The sequence below is a fragment of the Drosophila biarmipes genome, unplaced genomic scaffold, assembly GCF_025231255.1.
Source record: "Drosophila biarmipes strain raj3 unplaced genomic scaffold, RU_DBia_V1.1 ptg000029l, whole genome shotgun sequence".
NCBI classification, from domain to species: domain Eukaryota; kingdom Metazoa; phylum Arthropoda; class Insecta; order Diptera; family Drosophilidae; genus Drosophila; species Drosophila biarmipes.
The window spans coordinates 232,474-255,429 of NW_026114544.1; the positions used below are offsets into that span (position 1 = coordinate 232,474).

Consider the following 22,956-nt stretch of genomic DNA (forward strand, 5'->3'; position numbering starts at 1 on the left):
AATTTAACTTTCTGAAAGCTTTTGGCTTATTGATGATTTAGTAATTAAAAAATTTGTTTCAAATAAATCGAGAACAGATAACAGGCCGTCCACTGTGCAAAAAAACTAAATGCTGACTCCTCTGCATTTACTGAAGATATTTGAGCATTTACGGAAACCTGACTGAAGCCAGAGATATCCGACTCTGAAGTTCTGACTAATAACTTTAATACCTATAGGACCGATCGCCACTCACTTAGGGGGCGGTGCGCTGATTGCCGTTACCGTTAGCCTAACATCTGAAAATATTATCATTCATATCCCGAATGAAATTGAATTTCTAAGTGTGAAAGTTTCCTTGCAATCTTTATCTGTTTTTGTTACATGTTCTTATATTCCACCTGGCTCTGACCTAGTAATTTATGAGCACCATCTGTCTGCAATAAAATCTGTTTTATCCCTTCTTTCTAACAGAGACCTTTTGATTGATTTAGGTGACTTTAATCTACCTGATATTTTTTGGTCTCCTCCTACTGACTCATATATCGCTATGCCTTTATCCGCCCATGATTTTGTGGATGGCTATTTAGAATTATCGCTACAGCAAGTAAGCTTTATAAAAAAAATCCTTAAGAAGACAATTAGTTCTTGTGTTTGTTTCAGACTCGTCTGAAATCACAGTATGTAGAATTGACGCTGTTGTTGTACCTGAAGACCCATATCATTCAACTATAGAACTGACAATTTTCCTCCCCTGCTCTGATACCCTCTCTCCTTTAGTTTCTCCAACTAAAATGAGATGTTTTCCTAAATGTAACTTTAATAAACTTAACGATATGATTTCTCATTATAATTGGACAGACTTGTACTATTGTACAGACTTTGAAAGTGCCACTGAACTATTCTATATGGTGTTAAATACTTTTTGAATGCATTCCTAATACGTAAATTGGAATTTTCTAACGATCCGAAACAGTTTTACAATTTTGTGAATGCCAAGCGTAAGGCATCGGCATTGCCTTCATCGGTAGGCCTAAACTCAATGGAGGCATCGACGGATTCTGAAATTGCTGATTTATTTTGCTAATTTTTTCCAAACTACCTTTAGTTCGACAGCTTGGTCAAATTCTAACTACCCTAATCCCTTAAATAGGGAAAATTGTATTTTCTCCCCTGTAATTACCGAAAGCTCTCTCGTAAGAGATTTAGCAACAACAACGACAACATGTTCTCCCGGTCCAGATGGACTTCCTGGATGTGTGCTTAAGTTTTGTGCGTCAACCATTTGTAAACCGATTCTTAAAACTTTTTAATTTGTCTATTTCATCATCAGTTTTTCCTTCTATCTGGAAGGACTCTTTTATTATGCCACTCCATAAAAAAGGTGCGAAAGCAGATGCCCAAAATTATACGGGTATTTCTAAATTGTCGGCAATTTCTAAGGCATTTGAACGTATTATCACTTCTCATTTGAAACATTTATGTTCCTCGCTTATATCACCGTGTCAGCATGGTTTTTTTAAACGAAGATCGACCACCACCAACCTTCTTGAATTGTCATCTATTTTAATAAATGCGTTTAAGAGAAAAATGGAGACTGACATTGTATATATAGATTTTAGTAAGGCCTTTGACTCTGTTAACCACTCACTTCCTTTATTTAAATTAGATCAGCTTGGGTTTCCTGGTAATCTATTATCTTGGATTTCATGTTACTTGAATGGTAGGACTCAGAGGGTTATATTCAAGAATGCTGTTTCAACATTGATCTACGTGACACCTGGAGTGCCTCAGGGTAGTCATTTGGGCCCTTTGCTGTTTACTTTGTTTATTAACGATCTTCCTTCAATCATAACACATTCTCGTGTACTAATATATGTTGATGATGTTAAGCTTTGTTTATCATATAATGATATAGCGTCGGGATTTAACTTACAGTCGGATATTGATTGTTTTCATGGATGGTGTGAGTACAACCTTTTAAATTTGAACTGCCTTAAATGCAACGTTATGACTTTATAGGGGTACTCCTACGTTTATCAGTTACTTTCTTTAAAATACGCCACTTGACCGCATATATTCAGTTAACGATTTAGGTGTTCTTCTGGACCCTAAACTTAAATTTGACTGCCACATTATGTCCACTGTTAACAAAGCCATGAGTGTTCTTGAGTTTATAAAGAGTTGGTCAAAAGAATTTGATGACCCTTATACGACTAAATTATTATTTACCTCCCTTGTCCGTCCTATTTTGGAATATTGTTCGTCGGTTAGGAGTCCACAATATCAAGTACACATCGACCGTATTGAGTCGGTCTCTTTTTTGCCCTGCGTAGTTTGAACTGGGATTAAAAGGTAAGGCTTCCTTCCTACGAGAGTAGATTACAATTGCTTAATTTACCTACACTTGCAAATCGTAGAACAATGCTTGGTACTATTTTTATACAAAATATTATAAGAGGTGATATTGATTCTGCAGAACTTTTAAACCGCCTAACATTCAACGTTCCCGTTAGACTAACACGAAAATATTATTCTCTAAATTTGCCACGATGTTCATCAAATTTTTGTCTGCACGAGCCCTTTCGCGTTCTATGTAATAACTATAATAAACTTTATCATTTAATTTGCATTTCAACATCTATCCCGGTATTAAAAACTATTATTTTTATCTTCCTCGCGAACTCGCATTTTTTGCCCAAATTGATAAAAGGGCCCCGCTCGAAACAAGCACGTTCTTGGTGTCGTTGGGCCACTTGTTTGTACTGTTTGAAGTGCATCAACGTCCACATGTTTAATTTTTAAGGATTGTCGCTGGCTTCAGTGAACATTAGAACATTTTTATGACATCTATACGTTAGAGTAATTTCTATTAGATTCCATTCGACATTCTTAAAAATATAACAGCTTATATTCCATATTGGGGTAATTACCTGGGAAGGGTTATACCGATTAAGGATTATGGGGCTCGAAAGACCGACTTCTAACCCACACAAGCCACTGTCGTTGTAGTCGTCGAAAGATTCGTTTAAAGAAAACGCCTGTTATATGCTGATCACTTTACTTTAGCTTTGAGCTTTTTGCGCTCGTCAACTCGTGTACTTCAAGGATTTTTTTACGCAAGTGACGTCTCTTTTTGCCGACTAGAGTTACCGTCTTTTATTCGAGATTTCCATAACAGTTTAGTATTTTTCTTTTTTCCGTCCGTCTGTCCGTCCGTTTCTACTCAAACTCAGTTTTTGAGCTATTGGGCTGAAACTTTCCCAAAAGTCTTCTTTCTATTGCAGGTAGTAAATAAGTCGGAACCAGCCAAATCGGACAACTATATCTTATAGCTCCCATAGGAACTATCGGGGAAAAAATTTAAAAAAAATTATATCTTCGGTATTTTTTAACATATAACCTTCTAAGCTAAGAAATGACATTTTTTAATAAGTTCTAAATTTTGAATTAAATTTTATCAAAATCGGATGACAATATCATATAGCTGCCATATGAACTATCGGAAAATTAGTGGTAAAATAATATGAAAAAATTATATCTTCGGTGTTATTATATAACCTTCTAAGATTGTAAATAACATTTTTAAATCAGTTCTAAACTTCGAATTAAATTTTATCAAAATCGGACGACTATATCATATAGCTGTCATAGGATCAAACGGAAAATTTGTGGGAAAATAATATGAAAAAAAAAATTATAGCTTTGGGGCTTTTTGACATATTATCTCATAATATTGCGAATATAAATTGTTATATTTTTAACAATTTTGAATTCAATTTAATAAAAATTATTCTAGCATAAAGATGTCAAAAAAATGGTATAAAAAAATTAAAATAATTTTTATTAATATCACTGAAGCCAGCAACAATCCTTAAAAATTATACATGTCGTTTAGTAACGATTGTTGATTATTTTAGAAGTTAACTTCCTTTCTTGTTTAAATTCATTTATTACTTCCGGTGCCAGTACCCTACTCTTCAGGCTTTTACACCTTAAAATTGTATTTGAAATCGATAGAGCAGTTTTTAAGAAATCAGAAAAAAGGCTAAAAAAATATCTAAATAAAAAACAACTGGACAATAGTTTTTAAACGGTGATATTTAGACAAATCTTGTTTAAAAAGCGTACATAATACTTCGAAATAAATTTAAAAAAATCTAAATAAAAAACAACTGTGGACAATAATTTTTAAACGATGACATTTAGATAAATCTTGTTTAAAGAGCGTACATAGTATTTCGAATTACCCTTCTTAGGACTTATAGCAAAAGCCGGTCGCTTCAGTACCTCACAAGTTATGGGTATATACAATTTATCTATTTATAGCTGTTTTCTCGCCAAACTAGCTAGTTTTTCCTAAAGTGGTAAAACTAATGTTTCTTGCTATAGCGACGTATGGCAAAAGCCTGTAGCTTCAGTAGTTCACAAGTTATTGGTATACACAATTTAAATTGTTATAGCTGTCTTCTCGCCAAACTAGTTAGTTTTTCCACAAGTGGTAAAAAAAATGTTTCTAATATTGAGCAGTTTAACATCTCCCTATTTCGAAAGAAATTTTAAAAAAATCTAAATAAAAAACAATTGTGGACAACCATTCTATTTCAAATTACATTTCCAATGAGGTATAGCACAAGCCTATAGCTTCAGTAGTTCACAGGTTATGGGTATACACAATTTAGCTTTTTATAGCTGTTTTATCGCCAAACTAGCTCATTTTCCTTAAAATGGTGAAACTAATGTTTCTTATATTGAGCCGTTTAACATCACCTCAAAATATCCAGGACCTTAAAAAGGAGTTTGGATTCGCACAAACAAAGGTCAAAGCTCCGGCAGTGTAGGATGCTCTGAACTGGTAAATGTGGCAATATTTGTTGATTAATAACTTTAAAACGTTTTTTTTTTAATAGAATGTGTCGCACGCCAAAATTTAAGGAATCTCAAGGGCTATACACCTTAAAATTTGATTTAAAATCGATAGAGCCGTTTTTGAGAAATCAGAAAAAAGAAATTTAAATAAAAAACAACTGTGAACAATAATTTTTATACCCTGGCAGAGGGTATATCGATTTCAGTCAGAAGTTTGCGACGAAGTGAAGGAGACGTTTCCGACCCCATAAAGTATATATATTCTTGATCACCGTCACTAGACGAGTCGATCTAGCCATATCCGTCTGTCCGTTTCTACGCAAACTAGTCTCTCAGTTTTAAAGCTATCGGGCTGAAACTTTCCCAAAAGTCTTCTTTCTATTGCAGGTAGTATATAAGTCGGAACCAAACGGATCGGACAACTATTTCTTATAGCTCCCATAGGAACTATCGGGGGAAAAATTAAAAAAATTAAAAGCTTGGAAATATAATTTTTAATTAGTTCTGAATTTTGAATTAAAATCGGACTATATCATATAGCTCCCATAGGAACAATCAGAAAATTAGTCTACAATTTTGAAAAAATTGTATCTTTGGTGTTTTTTAACATATAGCCTTCTAAGCTTGGAAATAACATTTTTTAGTTAGTTCTGAATTTCGAATTAAATTTTATCAAAATCGAAGGACTTTATCATATAGCTGTCATAGGAACGATCGGAAAATTGGTGGGAAAATAATATGAAACAAATTATAGCTGATCTATTATCTTATAATATTGGGAATATAATTTCTTATATTTTTAAGAATTTTGAATTCAATTGAATAAAAGTCGGAACACTCTAACATACAGATGTCAAAAAATGGTCTTAAAAATGAATGAAATCAGTTTTTTTTTAATTTCACTGAAGTCAGCAACAATCCTTAAAAATTTTTTATGGTGTTACTAAAGTTGATTATTTCTTATATCTGCAAGGGGATACAATTAATTTATAACTTTAAAATGGTTTTTAAACAAGAATGTGTCGTAAGCCAAAAGTTTAGAAATCTCAGGGGCTATACACCTTATCAATTTATTTGAAATCGTTGTAGCCGTTTTTGAAAAATCAGGAGAAAGGCTTAAAAAAATCTAAGTAATAAATAACTTTGGACCATAACGACGTATAGCACAAGCCTATAGCGTCACAAGTTACGGGTATACAAATGATTATTTTTTAGCTGGTTTTGTTAATATCTGTTTTATCGCTAAACTAGCGAGTTTTTCCAAAAGTGGTAGAACTGATGTTTCTTATTTTGAGCTGTCTAAAATTTTCAGGACTTTAAAATTACGTTTTGGAACAAACTGACAAACGGGAAAGAAAATTAAATTTTCAATTTGAGATGAGATTATCCACACCGTCCCCAAATCAAATATTTTATTTTTTAATTTTGTACTTTTTCACCACTTTTTCTCCCAAACCAATTGGTTTTTGCAATACCTTTACTGTACTTGTGCGTATCCAAACTCAGCTAAAAGATGTGCTAATTAAAGAGTTTAAGCGTACAATGCAAAGCGCCGATCTACATGCCAAACTAAAAAAAAAAAGAAGAGCTAAGACAGTTTTTATGAGTATATATTAATAATGATTGACGGAGAGTCCCTTATTGCGTACATTGTGAAGAGTTTGGATATACCAAGACAGTTTAAGTTTACTTGTACAGCTTTCAGGAGTTTCAAGGAAAACTTTGAAATCTGCCAACGCAAGTTCCAAACGAACAACCAGTATCGTCCCTGATGAGCAGATAAAGCCTTTTCGTCACTAACTGAGTCGATAATCACCAGTAGAAGCAAACGCAATAAGAAAAAAAGTGGAAAAGTGGAACAGTGGCTCGCAGAGGCCATAATAGAGAAGTCTACTTCAAACTTCGGAAGTCGAGTGGTCGTCATAAGAAAGAAGGATCGCACAAAAAGAATATGCATTGATTTCCGTCAGCTAAACAATGATGGTTCTGATAGACAGCTTCCCTGCTCCACTAATGGATGATGTTCTAGAAAAGCTGCAAATGTCAAAAGTGTTTCCAGTCATGGATCTGAAAAATAGTTTTTTACATGTACCAAGTCGCCGCTATATTGCGTTCATAACAAAACGAGGCCTGCTTGTATTCTGATAGCTCCTTTTGGGTATTGCAAGTCGGCCACGGTGTTTAACCGTTTTGCCAACTGTTTGTTTTTTCAAGATATAATTCAAGAGGTATACTATATTCAATCAAAAACTTAATCAATATAAACGTAATCTTAATGGAGTAAAAATCAAGTGACGATCGCACCTACAGCATACAAATGTTCTGATATCAAATTTTGTGAAGTATATGTATTATACGATCTACTAAATAAATACATTTTCCTAATTTCTTTTAAATTCGACATGCTGATATTAAATATGCCTGGGTTAAGTTGTACAGCTAATTATACGCAACATTAGTTGTACTACTTTTGAAAGAACTTGCTAGTTTATCGAGGAAAAAGCTCTAACGATTTCAAACTAAATTTTTAGCTGTATAGTTCTTGAGATTCCCCTGACGTACAACACATTTCTGTAAGTACAGTTTGAAAGGTTTTCATAAAAAAAAATGAACACATTCACCAGTTCAGAACACCGCCTGAACATTGAGCGTACATGATGTTAAACAGCTTAATATAAGAAACATTAGTTTTACCACTTTTGGAATAACTAGCTAGTTTGGCCGGAAAACATTTTGTATACACTTAACTTGTGAATTACTGAAGCTATAGGCTTGTGCCATACGTCGTTAGAAATGTATTTCGAAATACTATGTACGCCTTTTAAATACAATTTGTCTAAATACCACTATTTAAAATTATGGTTCAAAGCAGTTTTTATTTAAATTTTGTTTAGCCTTTTTCCTGATTTTTTAAAAAACGGGTCTAACGATTTTAAATAAAATTTTAAGGTTTATAGCTCTAAGATTCCTTAACTTTTGGCATAAAACACATTATTGAAAAAAAATCCTTTTAAAGTTATTAAACAAAAAAAGTGGCAATATTTACTAAATTGCGAACAACTTAGAGCTAAGGCTTTCTTTTCCTGTTCCTCAAAAGCGTCAATAACGATTTCTGGCTAAGCTTTAGAGTGTATACCCCCTTGACATTCCTTATAGTTTTACATGAAACACATTGTTGTGTATAGTCACGTTTTAAAAAAGCCGAATGTTACATAATTAGGAAATGCATTTATTAAGTGGATTGTGTAATACATTTTCAGCATTTTTTTTTAAATGCCCCGTATAACAAATACGCAAATGTGGCTTCCCATTTTATTTAAGCGTTCATGTAAATGCTCTAAGCAATCAAATATATCAACACACATGTTATAAGTTAAGTTTTTCTTTATTGCAACTTCATCACAAGTCAGTATGCATTCTTTATCAGATTCAGTCATCTCCTTAATAGTATCTTTAAGGGTTGAGTACAGACATTCGTTGTCTCCCGGCTGTATTTTTTTTATACTGTTCTACTTTTGCAACGACGATGGACTGGAAAAATATAATTGTAACGATAGTCTTAAAAACATATATGTCGATGTCAACCTGTAATAATGCTCTGAGCGAATAATTTTTCAGAATCATTCCATCTTTATTTGTTCCCTTTTTTCCCTTAAGAAGGATTTTTGATAACATTTTTTCATTTCCCGTTAACTTTTTTTATCAATTTCTGAAAGTATGTTTTTTTCAGACTTGGCTTTCAACCTGATCACCTTTCGTTTTAAATTCAAATTTTCTTTTCTTAACGTCTTAGTCCGTGCTTGTCTTTCATCAGACAATTTTTTATAAGTTAAATATTTTTTATGAAACTCTTTCAATGTTTTTGTGCTTTTATGGCACTGACGACAAACTTCAGCCGGGGACTGTGAGCGAGGTCTTTTTCGTGTGGGTGATCTAAGAACATTAAAATCAATATCATCATTATCGGAACTGCAATCTTTAATTAGGTTGCGATCGGAAACTGATCCTTTCCTTAGGTATTTTACCCCAATATCATCTGGAGAGAAATGATCTTGGCATAAAAACAGTGAAGTGGTCGCCACAAAGTCTTCAGACAATTGGCACATTTCCGACCATTTTATAAAGATTGCTGGATCTTTTTCTGGAAACCGAAACAATTAAAGGTGGGGGAAATCGCGGCTAGATTTCTGGCAGTGGGACAGGCTGCACCTGTTGCCACTGATCTGTGCTCTTTTTTTCTCGTCCATAGCCATTAAAACTTATGTTTATAAATAATCTTTTGCTACTCAAACCTGTGTCAATATGCAGCAGCACCAGCACCACGTTAAATTAAGAATTGTATTTTTTTCGTTTCTTACTTTATTTTTCACAATTAATATAAGCACTTTTATTTTTAAATGGCACTGTTGCAGCGAATCAACTTTAAATTGACGGGATAACGTTTAAATGATCTTTGAAAATCGTAGAAATTGGGGAGCTCTATGTACTTTTAGGCTTTAAGCGAACCCAAGAAGAGAAATCGAAAGGGGAAACAAAAAAGAAAGAAAAATTGGCTCGCTTTTCTTTCCACCCAAAAGCGCGCGATTTTCAAATCAAATTTAAATGGCACAAAATCATTTAACCAAATTTTATTTTCAACGAAATTTCAAATGTGGGTAATATACATACATGTTTACAAATTATGTACATATGTACAGTTTATGGAAATAACTCATTTTTGTTTTTCTTTGAAAATAAAATTTGGTTGAATGATTTTGTGCCATTAAAATTTGTTTATATTTAGGTAGTATATCTTAATTATGTAATATATTTAATAGCATATTTATTATTTTAACAATTCAAATTATTTAATGTGTTTAATAGTTCGTATATTTAAGATACTACCATTTTTAAATATTAAAAGTATTTATTAGTATAGTTAATATTATAACTGTTTTAGATATTAAAAAGCATATAAATATATTAACTATTTAATTATTTAGTAAAGTTGAAAAATTTTACAATTTACATTTTCAGTATTTCAAATAAAAATAACATTTCGTTAAATGATGTTATGCCATTGAATTTTGATTTAATAATGACTTTTGTTACCCATTTTGATTCTCCTTTTCATAAATAATTTAAATAGTTAATATAGAAATACATACTTAAATGTTATTATTATAATTTTACTTATTCTAAAATCAAAATATGAAATAAAATAAAAACAAAAATAATCAACCTGCTCAATAAGCGGGCTGCAGCGAAATATGAACAATAACAATGCGCGAGAATGCATGTGCACACATCCAACCGTGTTCTGTCGCTGTATGCGGGCATGAAAGCGGCTGGCTCTAGAGCGCTCTTTCTCTGGCTTTTGAGCAAGAGAACCTGGAGCCAGCTCTAGAGCCAACACCAAAAAATCGTGTGCAAAAAAATCGTATGGCGTTATTTATCTTCATATTCTAATGTCTTCGGTATGGTGTAGTAGCTTTGCTTGATTTGCTGATCGTCCATCATTTTGATCTGGTGCTCCACCATGTTCGAAGATCCTGTCATGTAGTTTGTAGTATGATAGCATTAAGCCCTGAGCCATCTATTGTGTCGGTTCCTGGCTTGTTTTCTGTACGAATGCTTCCCGCTCTTTTTCGAGTTCCTCGTATTCGTTGGTCAAGATCTTTATCGTATCCAGGTCCGAAACCTTGTGTGCTCTTAGGAAAATGCTTAGGCCATGGTAAAGTTCTCTTTAATAATCGTAAAGTTTCGTTCGGCAAATAACTAATTGGTTAGCTTTATAAAAAAAATCTTTCCGCAGAAAAAACGTATGGAAGCTGTCTTCCCAGATTCTCCATTTCTTGTTGGTAATGAACCACTTTAAAGCTTTTCTCTTAAGCAATTCTGGCACAATCGGGGAATCATCTCCAAATCCTGGTCGTGGGTGTGGCTGACCATTCCAGAAACTCTAATAGCTTTTACGCACCGTCTAACCTGAATGACCATTCGTTGAATTCTTTACTGACTCTCGCATTGTTGTATTTTTATTATGGCTTACCTCTCTCATTTGGGCCTCCCTTCACAGTTTTTTGTAGCTCAAACTTGCGACTAAGATGTCCCTTTCGGTCATTGTTATGGTGATGCTTACATGACTGCCCCGCACAAAATTCAAATGATAACAATCGGTTTGTTTCCGTTCTACTTATTTCAGTGAGTGGGTTGCTAGGTGGGTCTCGGTGTCGCCACGCGATGACTGCAATGGCTGTTAATTATGCTTGTCTTGGCTCGCTGACGCATTGACTCAATGATTGCTGACCCCTTCCCGCATCTTGCGGTGCTCATTGTGGACTGGACTTGCTAAACCGCTGGGCTTCAGGACAACGCCCCTGGAATGCCTCTACCCGTCGACTGCTCGGGACCCTGGTTGGTTGTGTGGTAGTCTAGCACTCGGGGTTTCGATTATTTTCTGGTCCTGGACTTCGCCGGTAATCCCTGGACCATCCTCTTAAATTCACAAATCGATCGAACGCTCGTCACGTTTTAAAAAAAGTCGAATGTAACACAATTGAAAAATGCATTTATTAAGTAGATTGTATAATACATTTTCAGCACAAAAATTTGTATTATAACTTTTCTACGCTGTAAGTTCGATCGCCACTAAATTTTTACCTCGTTAAGAGGTGTTTTTAATTGATTTAATATTACATAAGATATTTGAAAGTGATAAGACTTGAAAGGTTAAAATTCGATGTATGTGGTTGTTACCTCTACTACTTCTTTAATAAATTTTCTTCATTTTAGTTGCAGATGGTATTGCTCATCGTAGCTAAATTTAATTTTTGAAACAAAGGTCTCGCTTAAAAAAGGAAAACTAAGAAAACGAAGAAATCAAAGAAACCTAGTGCTACTCGGAACAAAGGATCACAACTTCGAAAATTTAAAGAAACCAAATGCAATAACTAAATATAAAACCAAATAAGTAGGCAAAGTGTTTAATAGCAGTGCTATAATAATGGACCATCTGGATCTTGCGGGCTATCATGACAACTCATCCCCAAATTGTAACAGATTAGGCGCATTTGATCAGAAAGGTGAGTTTTAAAAACCGATCATGTGGGTATTTTGTATTTAAAGCAAGAACAAAAAAAGATATTTAGTAAAATTATTTAAAATTTTATATTTAAGAGTCTAAATATGCCCTTAAATTTATACGTACAAAATATATATAAAAAATTAAGTAAACTGCAAATACCCCAGTCGGAATAACTATTTTTACAAAAAAACATCTACTATAATATGGCATAAATGGAAGGATAATTTAAATTTCTTTTAAAAGATACAAGAATTTTTTTAACTCAATTAGGACTGATTACAAATTTTTTTTTGGTGCCAAATGTTTGTCAAGACAATATTTTTTTTACTTTTATTTAGTATGACAAGAAGTAAGTTAAAATTATGAGTATGTTTATCTTTTTATGCCGACTAGTGCAGTTTTAAATCCAATAGCACTATTTAACATCAAACATTTACCCCAATGGCTGTTAAAAATCGTATTAGGTTTTGATCGGCATTTTCAACTGTGCTTACCAAAAAGTTCCTCTATGCAAGAATTCTGAGAAAATGGACATAAAAGTTGACAATTACTGGCGAATGAATTCTGGGTATATGACATGCTACTCTGCATCTTTAAAGTACCAAATGTATAAAACTGTAGTCAAAATAGTAGTACTCTACATTCTTTATAAGAAGATTATGATCAAACACAAGAATGGAAATTAACTTCGTCCAGCCGAATTTTGTACACCCTTGCAATTATAAGAAATAATCAACTTTAGTAACACCATGTAACATTTTTAAGGATTGTTGCTGCCATCAGTGATATTAAAAAAAATTATTTCATTCTTATTTTTAGAACATTTTTTTGACATTTATATTTTAGAGTGGTCCTATTTTTATTAAACTGAATTCAAAATTTTTAGAAATATAAAAAATGTTATTTCCAACCTTAGAAGGTTATATGTAAAAATCATCAAAGATATAATTTTTTCATATTTTCCGTCTCCGATTTTGATTAAATTTAATTCGAAATTCAAAACCACTTAAAAAAAATCGAATTTTTAAGCGTAGGAGGTTATATGTTCAAAAACACCAAAGATACAATTTTTTCAAAATTTTCGACTAATTTTCCGATTGTGTCTATGGCAGCTATATGATATAGTCGTCCGATTTTGATATAATTTAATTCGAAATTCAAAACCAACTAAAAATTTTTATTTCCTAGCTTAGAAGGTTATATGTTAAAAAACACGGAGGATAAAATTTTTTTTAAGTGTTTCCCCGATAGTTCTTATGGGAGCTATAAGATATAGTTGTCCGATCCCGCTGGATATACTACCTGCAATTGAAAGAAGACTTTTGGGAAAGTTTTAGCCCAATAGCTTTAAAACTGAGGGACTAGTTTGCGTAGAAACGGACGGACAGACGAACAGACGGCCAGACGGACGGATAGACGGATATGTCTAGATCGACTCGTCTAGTGACTGTTATCAGGAATATATATTCTTTATGGGGTCGGAAACGTCTCCTTCATTGCGTAGCAAACTTTTGGCTGAAATCATTATACGCTCTGCAAGGATTTAGCATGAAAAGAAGTTAACTTCGGCAAGCCGAAGTTTGTATACACTTGTGGATGACTTCAGTGATATTAAAATAAAATATTTCATTTATTTTTCTCAGACCATTTTTTTCACATCTACATCAGAGTATTCCGATTTTTATTAAATTGAATTTAATTCGAAATTCAAAACAATTTAAAAAATTTTATTTCCAAGCTTAGAAGGCTATACAAGGTGTGTTCAAAAAGTAAGGTGACTTTTCAAATTTCGCGGGCAACATATTTTCGATTATCGATTTTTTTTGTTTTGTTATGTCGGTACACTCTTCCCTAACATCTGTACCAAGTATCAATTGAATCCCCTTTTTGGTTTAATTGTGAGAGGCGTAAAGCTAACCAGTTATTTTACGTGCTCAGCGATTTTTTGCTGTCGAATAATGGGTCAAAGGATTTGCATCAAATTTTGTGTAAAAAGTAAAATTAAGTGCTCCGAAACACTTGAAATGTTGACAGTGGCATACGGTGAAACTGTTCTGAGTAAAAAAAGTGTATGTTATGGTATGGTATGGTATGTATGGTACAAACTCTTCCAAGATGGCCGGGAAGATGCCAATGACGAGACTCGCTCTGGACGCCCAAGCACGTCAACAACTGATGAAAACGATCAAGCAGTGAAGAAAATTGTTTTGGAAAATCGTCGAATCACTATCAGAGAAGTTGCTGAAGATGTCGGTATATCGCTTGGCTCGTGCCATGAAATTTTTTTAAACGCTTTGGGCATGAGTCGTGTGTCAGCGAAGTTTGTTCCAAAATTGCTGAATTTTGACCAAAAGAACCGTCGCATGAGCATCGCTCAAGAGCTGTTGGATGACATCAACGACGACACAGATTTACTCAAAAGGGTCATATGGTTATGATATCGAAACCAAAACCCAATCGTCACAATGGAAGAGCCCAGGTGAGCCAAGACCGAAAAAAGCACGCCATGTTCGATCAAATGTCAAAGTTTTGATCACTGTATTCTTCGATTACCATGGCGTGGGAGTTCTTACCATATGGTCGTACGGTCAATAAACAGTATTATCTGGAAGTTATGCGCCGTTTGCGAGAAGCACAATACGAAAGAAACGTCCAGAATTGTGGAAAAACAATTCATGGCTTTTGCATCACGATAATGCCCCTGCTCACTCATCTTTGCTTGTGAGAGATTTTTTGGCCAAAAACAACACCACAATAATGCCTCAGCCACCATATTCACCGGATTTGGCCCCGTGTGACTTTATCTTGTTCCCAAAACTAAAGAGACCTATAAAAGGAGGGAGAAAAAGACTGCAACGCTGGAAGAGCTCAAGGCTATACCGAAAAGTGCTTATGGGAAGTGCTTTGAGGATTGTAATAAGTGTATTGTATGGCATAAGTGTATTGTATCTGAGGGGGATTACTTTGAAGGGGACAACATTAATATTGATAAATAAATTAATAGTTTTTCTTGAAAATACAAAATCACCTTACTTTTTGAACACACCTCGTATGTTAAAAAACACCAAAGATACTGATTAGAGAAGGCATTAATTTGTGCCACCTTTTTTGCGAATGTTTAACGAGGGAGTCGGAACGGTGTTAAAAAACAGCCGACAACGTGGTTCAATTTCAAATACATTTATTGCTGTAGCGAGAGCGAACGAACTGCTTCGTACCAGCGATCAAAAGCGAATAAAAAGATGAGAGTGCGCGTCTCCGAGAGATCAGCGAGCGCAGTCGCTTATCTCGGCCTATCTTATTCTTCTCACCCACACATGCAAAATACATAATTAGGAAGCTTTTGTTTACATAGTTGTTGTTAGTGATGCTGACCAAATGGAAAACAATAAATGGTTTTAAAATAATTTTAAATTGATTTCTGCGGCTGCTCCCGACATGCTCCCCCCGTTGGAAGAGACATGCATCCAAGTGAAGTGGTTTCTACCGCAAAGGGGGTATGTTGTCCTCCTTGATGGGGACCATTTGGTCCGCTCCGGCAGCAGCGAAAGGTAGTCGGCGCTCCATTTGCACCAGAAGGTTTGCTGCATTTGGCATACGCGCTGCCACCGGCTCAAGCGATCGATGTTCAGATGGGTGACATCAGGCTCATCCAATGCCATCTGGGATTTCTAAAATGGGACAGAGCGGCCGTGAGTTTAAAATTGCGGAAATTTCACAAACTAAAGTGCTCAGTTCATGAAATGTGAGAATTGATTTTCCAACAAAACGGACGAAATGATATTTTGCGGATTTGACCGCGGCCTCCCACACGCCGCCAAAGTGCGGGGAACGAGGTGGAATGAAATTCCACCCGATCTCCATCGACGTAAGGGAATTCCATGTTTTGAGGATCGCTCAAAAACAGGTGCCGAAGCTCAACTAGTTCGTTTCTGGTTCCCACGAAGTTCTTTGCGTTGTTTGACCAAATAGTTTGAGGCTTTTCCCTCAGCCTTAAAAATCGCTTCAGGGCTGCCATTAATGATTGCGTTGAAAGGTCTTCGACAACTTCCAAGTGTGTAGCCTTGCTGACGAAGCAAACGAATATGGCTATGTAGCACTTCGTAGGGGCCTGTTTCTGACCTCTGACTTCAAATAAAAGGGGCCACAAAACTCCACTCCAAAGATGACGAATGGCTAACAAGCTCTGTGCATCTGCATGAAGGAACTTGCGATGGAAATGATCAATGATAGCTGAGGTTATATGATGACACTTCAGAAGAATCATGGTGTGCTTGGCATCGAAATCCACCTCTGAATTATGAAGGCGTCCGCCGACGCGCATTAGACGTCCTGCAAATATAAATGGGTTTAAGGATAGAAGTTTACACCTCGGCGATAGCTTCATCTTCAAGGTTAGTGCCTTCTGATCTTCGGCGAAATGCACGCGCTGAACCCCTTTAATGAGTAAATGAGTACCACCTTTGATTTCCTCAACTGTAAGCTCCTATATGCCGTACTCGATCCTTGCTGACCCTTTGAAGGAACCGATATGTGTATCCGAAGACTCTCTGCATTCTCCCAAACGAATTTCCAAACTTGCAAAAGTGTGAGATGTCCATTTCCTGCGACTGCACTAATGCGCTGCGTCGACGCTCAGGATGTTTTTGACAGGGGGCGCGTCATCGGGCCATGCAGAAGAATCAGTGAGTAAGAACTGCGGTCCTTCACTCCAAAGTTTTTATCCCACCAGCTCAATAGGGGGACATCCACGAGATAAGATATCCGCCGGATTCTGCCGTGACGGTACGTGCCCCCAATTCATTCCCTTAGTTCTCTCCTGTATCTGCGAAATCCTGTTCGAAACGAAAATGTGCAGATAACTCTAGCTTCGGAATCGTGAGGGTCTTCAAGGGTGCGTCCCTTGACTTTGAGCAAAGTAGGTTCGACGAAACGATACCTTGGTTCTCTGATCGAACATAAATGAAAGGTCCGTAAGCTGCCATGCTTGCATCGCAAAATCCATGTATTTCGATGATGACTATGAGTTATGCTTTAGAACAAAGCGTGGAAATTTCAAGCAAGCAACGGTGGTGATCTGCGACATGTGCTCCAACCAAGCGGAGTGTAAAGATTGCGGCAGGGATTCATCCCAGTCGAGTTTATCCTTCCATAAGACCTGCATGAAAATTTTAAGCTTGGTTATGATTGGGACTATTAGTCCAAGGGGATCGTAAAACCTAGCGATAGCCGACTGGATGCTGCGCTTAGTTGCGGAGTTTTCTGTCCATTTGTTTAAGAAACTGAAAAGCAAGCTATCCGATAGGGTGTCCAAAGATAAACCTAAAGCCTTTGTAACGTCGGTTCCGTCGTGGAACTTTAAAGTTTTCTCCCGATCCGAATCATCCACTCCTTCTAGCGCAGCAAGTTCGTTGGAACACCATTTGCGAATTGGAAAATGTCCTCTTTCCAAGAGTGCCTTGATTTGTTGACGAATTTCAACGACCTCCTCAATGGTGTCCCCTCCTGCGATTAGATCATCCACGTAGAAGTTTGTGCGTATCATTTTAGTTGCTACTGGAAATTCCGCTTCTTCGTCGTAGCAGCAGGCTTCGTTCCATAGGTTACGGTGTCAAGCGAGTAAACTTGAACCTCGTCTTCTGGCCGATCGCGCCAAAAAATACTTTGCAGAAACTGATGGGGATGCGTAACCCGAACTCAGCGATACATTTTGCAAATATCTCCACACAAAGCAACTTTGAAAAATCGAAAACGAAGCAGGGTAGTGAAGATTTTTGGTTGAATGGAAGGACCAGTGTACAACAAAACGGTTAACGAATATCCCAAAATGGACTTCGCTGAGCCGTCGAAAACAACTCGCAGTTTTGTCGTTGTACTTTCCAATGTCAGAAAAATGTGGCCAAGGTTCAGGTACTCCTCTATAAAGGCTTTATACTGCGACTTCAGCTTTAAATTTCTAGCTAATTTGGTCACGAGTGCTTTAAAACGAAGAAGCGCACGATCATATGAATCTCCTAAATCATCGAAACTAGTTATGGCAGGAAGTAGTACCGAATATTGGGCAGATTCAAACCGAGTGATTCCTGCTGTCGATTTCCCACAATCTTAGTATCTCAGAGATCGACTCCGACTCCGAATGAGTGCTGGTCTTTTAAGATAAGGAAACTAAAGATGAGCGAACGGAAGATCCTGAGACGATCCAGCCAAGTATGGTCTTCTGCAGAGTGGGTAAATTGCTGCCTAATCGAATTTGTTCAATACAAAGCAGCTCGAAGAATATGCTTGCTCCGAATAGCAAGTCGATGCGTTGACTTTTGTAGAAGAGCGGGTCGGCGACCTCGAGATTTTCCGGTATTTTCCATTCAGATGCGTTAAGATCGAAATGCGGGTGGTAATCGGTGATTGACTGGGTGACAGCAGCTGAGAGCGAAGTGCTATACTTTGCGTTACTCGACTGCGAGAAAATATAAACTGATTTATCCGAAACGAGTGAGGATTCACCGATTCCTGATATGGAGATGAGTGAACGATGGACATTGAGCTGAAGCTGAGTGGCGAAAAGAGAGGTGACAAAATTGATTTGAGAAGCCGAATCGAGAAGCTAAGGGCGGTGTTTTGGACAAGGCTACAGAGACGTTAGACGGTAGTATTTCTGGAACAGGCTGGGTCAGGGTTGAAACGGGATTTGGTTCCAAATGAAGAAGACTATGATGCCTCCGGTGGCAGTGTCTCAGTTGAATTTGCCAACGACTTTCTCTTCTCACTAATGAGATGGCGGCAGATTCTTCCTTTGGTCTCACAATATTCCGCGGTAAAGGTTAAGCGCGTATCTGACTCTAGCTCCTCAAGAACAAGCCGCTCGAGGTTAAGTCGAAAGCTATTAAAGTCATAGTACATGCGCTCGATTAAGTCCAACCGCACTTGCAAATCACTTTCGTCGAATTTGGCCAATTTGCTCCTCTGTCAGAAATAAATTTAGGGCCGCCAGCTCGCGTACCATAGAATTTGCCTTTGCCCGATAAAACTCCTCGCCGTTTGGTGCATGATGCGCGAGCTCAGGCTTTTTCGTATGTTTGGTTGGCATTTTGAATTTTTATTTGTAGTTTGTAGGGTATACGAAAGTCACCGCACGAAATTTGCGCTGCACCTGCACTTGGGCCAGCGAAAACCAAAGACCGAATTTGATGGTGATGACGGAACCGAAAACAAAGGGCAACGACCTCTGCCTGGCGAGCAGCAGTTGATTCTAACTGTACAATGAATTCATGTATGTACGTATATGCGAATACCGTGCGAAGCTATGCGAAAAGGGTTTGTGTGTGTGGCCCTGCAGCGACACGGGCAATGGGCGCGTAGAATTATTAAAACGATTTTTAATAATTGCTTAACTTTAGCCCACGTTCACGATCACGTCGGGGTCACCAATGATTAGAGGAGGCAGACCAAATGGAAAACAATAAATGGTTTTAAAATGATTTTTCCAAAATTTCCCAATAATTTTCCGATTGTTTCTATGGCAGCTATATGATATAGTCGTCCGCTTTTGAAAAAATTTAATTCGAAATTGAAAACCAATTAAAAAATGTTATTTCCAAGCGTAGGAGGTTATATGTTAAAAAAAAAACACCGAAAATATAATATTTTCATATTATTTTACCACTAATTTTCCGATCGTTCCTGTGGCAGGTATATGATATTGTTGAACGATTTTGATAAAATTTAATTTGAAATTTAAAACTAATTAAAAAATGTTATTTCCAAACATAGGATGTTATATGTTAAAAAACACCAAAGATATACTTTTTTTTAAGTTGTTTCCCCAATAGTTCCTATGGGAGCTATAAAATATAGTTGTCCAATCCGGCTGCAATAGAAAGAAGACTTTTGGGAAAGTTTTAGCCCGATAGCTATAAAACTGACGACTGACAGTCGGACATGGCTAGATCGACTGATGATATATATACTTTATGGGGTCGGAATGTCTCCTTCACTGCGTTGCAATATATAATATAATATAATACTTTTTGGGGTCGAAAACGCCACCTCTTCGAAAATATTTATGCGGCAGAGAGACAATTCGATAGGTACAATTTGTGTAAAACTTGTTTCTAGAATGAAATCATTAGGCGCCAGATTCGTTGGCGGTTTGTGGGCCTTAGAGCAGGCGTGGAACATTTAATATACCCGTTACTCGTAGAGTAAAAAGGTATACTAGATTCGTCGGAAAGTATGTATATTCTTGATCAGGATCACTAGCCGTGCCGATCTAGTCCGTCCGTCTGTCCGTCTCCCCGTCCGTATTAACGCTAAGATCTCGGAAACTATAAAACTAGAATATTCATACTTGGCATGCAGATTCCTGGGATTCCTTACGTTTTAGCGGGGTGCCACGCCCACTCTAACGCCCACAATCCGCGAACATCTGTAGCGCACACAGTTTTTATGATAGAAACAAACTTTAGCTGAAATGTAATTGTCTCATCAATACCTGTCGACTCACCAAAAAAAGGGTGTCACGCCCGCTCTAACGCCCACAAATGCCCAAAACGCTTAAATCAGTCAGAAAAAGCAGGTAGGTGGCGCCCTAAATTATTGCTTTTCTGCTTATTAATCTTCATTATCCTTTTGCTTCCACAAACTAAGTAACGGCTATCTGATAGTCGGGGCACTCGACTATAGCGTTCTTCCTTGATTTTGAATGTGTTTTCAAGATCAATACTTTTTTATGGAGTAGTATGGGTTTTCTCTCCCCAGAAGAAAGTTCGTGCTCCAAGATGTCTTAGCAGTTCCTTCCCAGTATCATTAACTTCAAAATGAGAAAGATGCTCTTCTTCTATAAGTTAAAAACCCATCCCATATACCATAAATATATTCAAAATAGATTTTTCTCAGATGTTGGATTGTTTGTAGAGCATTCATTTGGGCCACCTACACCACTATTAGAAATTGTTTTGGAGACATCATTGCCTAAGATAGCACGCTTTATTTTATTTTTTAAACTCTTTAAGTAGATACAATGCTCATATAGTTTTACTGGTAAAAGTAAATGGTGGACTTGTTAATACGATACATGTTTCTTGTTGCCAACTATTTTGGAAGCTATATAAACGCTGTATGCAAGTTATGCAAGGTAGTTCGTATAAACAATTTCAATTCATGTTGACAGGTTTTTAAATAACATGGTAGATAAATTCATTTAAAAAAGTGCATTGGGAAACAACCCAACCCCATTTCTTTTTTACTTATTCTTTCGTTTTGATTGTTACTCATAATAATTTTATCCAGATCTTTTGAATGTGGCCTTACACCCAAAACCTCAGTTATTTCTGCAATATAATGTCGGGAAGACAACAAATCCACCACCTATCATTGGCAAAGTACACAGAGAGAATTGTGACGTTCTCAGATAAAAATTTCATTTAAAATAGAACGATATTTTTAAAGTTAAAATTGTTTTTATTGTGCTTGAATCAAGTTGATATGGAATGAATAATTACTCCAGTCATTGTGTATAATTATCAAAAAATTGGCGATAAACTCTGCTTAAATTTTGTCTTTACCATTTCGTTCTCAAATTGAGAACATTGATATCTAAATGTACTTACACGTTTATGAGATTAATATAATAATAATATCAAAGAACATTTTTATAAACCAATTTTGAATGTAGAAAAAAAATGTGTCTGCAAGAGTAGAATTGGCAACCATCCTTGTTAAAAATGATATTTACTAACGAGAATCTGTGAAAGATTAATGTTTCAGTAAGTTTAACAAAAAAAAAGTGTAAGAACAAAAAAAAAGTGCATTTTCTTTATTGTTATTATATGCAATAAAGCATTGCGACAAAATCTAAGCGTGTTCAATAATTTTTGGGTTGTAATGTGACGTGAGTGGGTTATTAATACACTTGAAAAAATGAACTACTTAAGCCCAGCTTAACTTAAAATCGGGACGGAGGCTTAGGGCAGATATGAAAAGCAGAGTGCATCTGGATAAATTGCTCCCCTACACTGCCCTTTTGTCGTCAACATGGATTTGTGTTTGCGGAGCTCTCGCCCGAAGTCAAAACGAAATCATCGTTTGCTACAAGAAATTAAAATGATCGCTACGAATTTTACTTAAGGATAAGGTTGGAGTAGGAACGTTTACAGTAACCCCAAAATATTTAGCAGTCATTGTAGGTCGAGAAAAGTACGTAGACTGTATTATAAGTACTATATATGTATATATAAACACGCAACTAAAACACAGTAAAAAAGAAAAAAGGCGATTGTTGAGGAAAAAGTATCTGGAATTTTTTACTGTGGCTGGTATATATTTTAGACACAATAGAATTTAAAAATATATTTAATTTAAGGGAATATCAATTGCGGGCAAAAGAAACTAGAACATTGTCGCGCATAATTAACGGAATTGAAATACATATATAAAATTCCGTTGCGTCGGATCAATCACTTTTGGGCAAGAGAAACTGGAATACTGTCGCGCATAAAAAACAAAATCGAAATATATAAAGTAAATAGCGTTGCGTTGGATTAATCACTTTTAGACAATAAAATCATACAGAAAACAAAGAAGAAAACTATAGCTAAGGGAGCAAAAGGTATATATATAACAAGAAAGGAAGTAAACTTAGACAAGCCGAAGTTTGTATACCCTTGCAGTTATAAGAAATAATTTGTTCCGTTCTAATTATTAATGCTATTTCCAAACTTAGAAGGTTTTATGTTTAAAAACACCCCGATAGTTCCTATGGGAGCTATAAGATATAGTTGTCCGATCCGTCTGGTTCCGACTTATATACTACCTGCAATAGAAAGAAGACTTTTAGGAAAGTTTCAGTCCGATAGCTTAAAAACTGAGAGACTTGTTTGCGTAGAATGGGACAGACAGACGGTCGGACAGACGGACATAGTTAGATCGACTCGTCTAGTGATGCTGATAAAGAATTTATATACTTTATGGGGTCGGAAACGTCTCCTTCATTGCGTTGCAAACTTCTGACTGAAATCATTATACCCTCTGCAAGGGTATAAAGAGAG

The 22,956-nt window shown here is 36.1% G+C and overlaps 1 protein-coding gene across 16 annotated transcripts in view; it reads left to right on the forward strand.

The window, feature by feature from the left end:
• LOC108035588 (uncharacterized) overlaps positions 1-22,956 on the forward strand; it is a 401,308-nt gene that overhangs the window by 66,294 nt on the left and 312,058 nt on the right. For 14 of the 16 annotated variants that reach the window (XM_050890391.1, XM_050890398.1, XM_044092619.2 and 11 more), the window contains one exon: positions 11,623-11,912. In XM_050890391.1, the coding sequence (XP_050746348.1) occupies positions 11,834-11,912 (79 nt within the window). In that variant the 5' untranslated portion in view covers positions 11,623-11,833. Of the gene's footprint in view, positions 1-11,622; positions 11,913-22,956 lie in introns of those variants that run through there. The other 2 variants (XM_050890392.1, XM_050890393.1) reach the window with 1 other exon arrangement.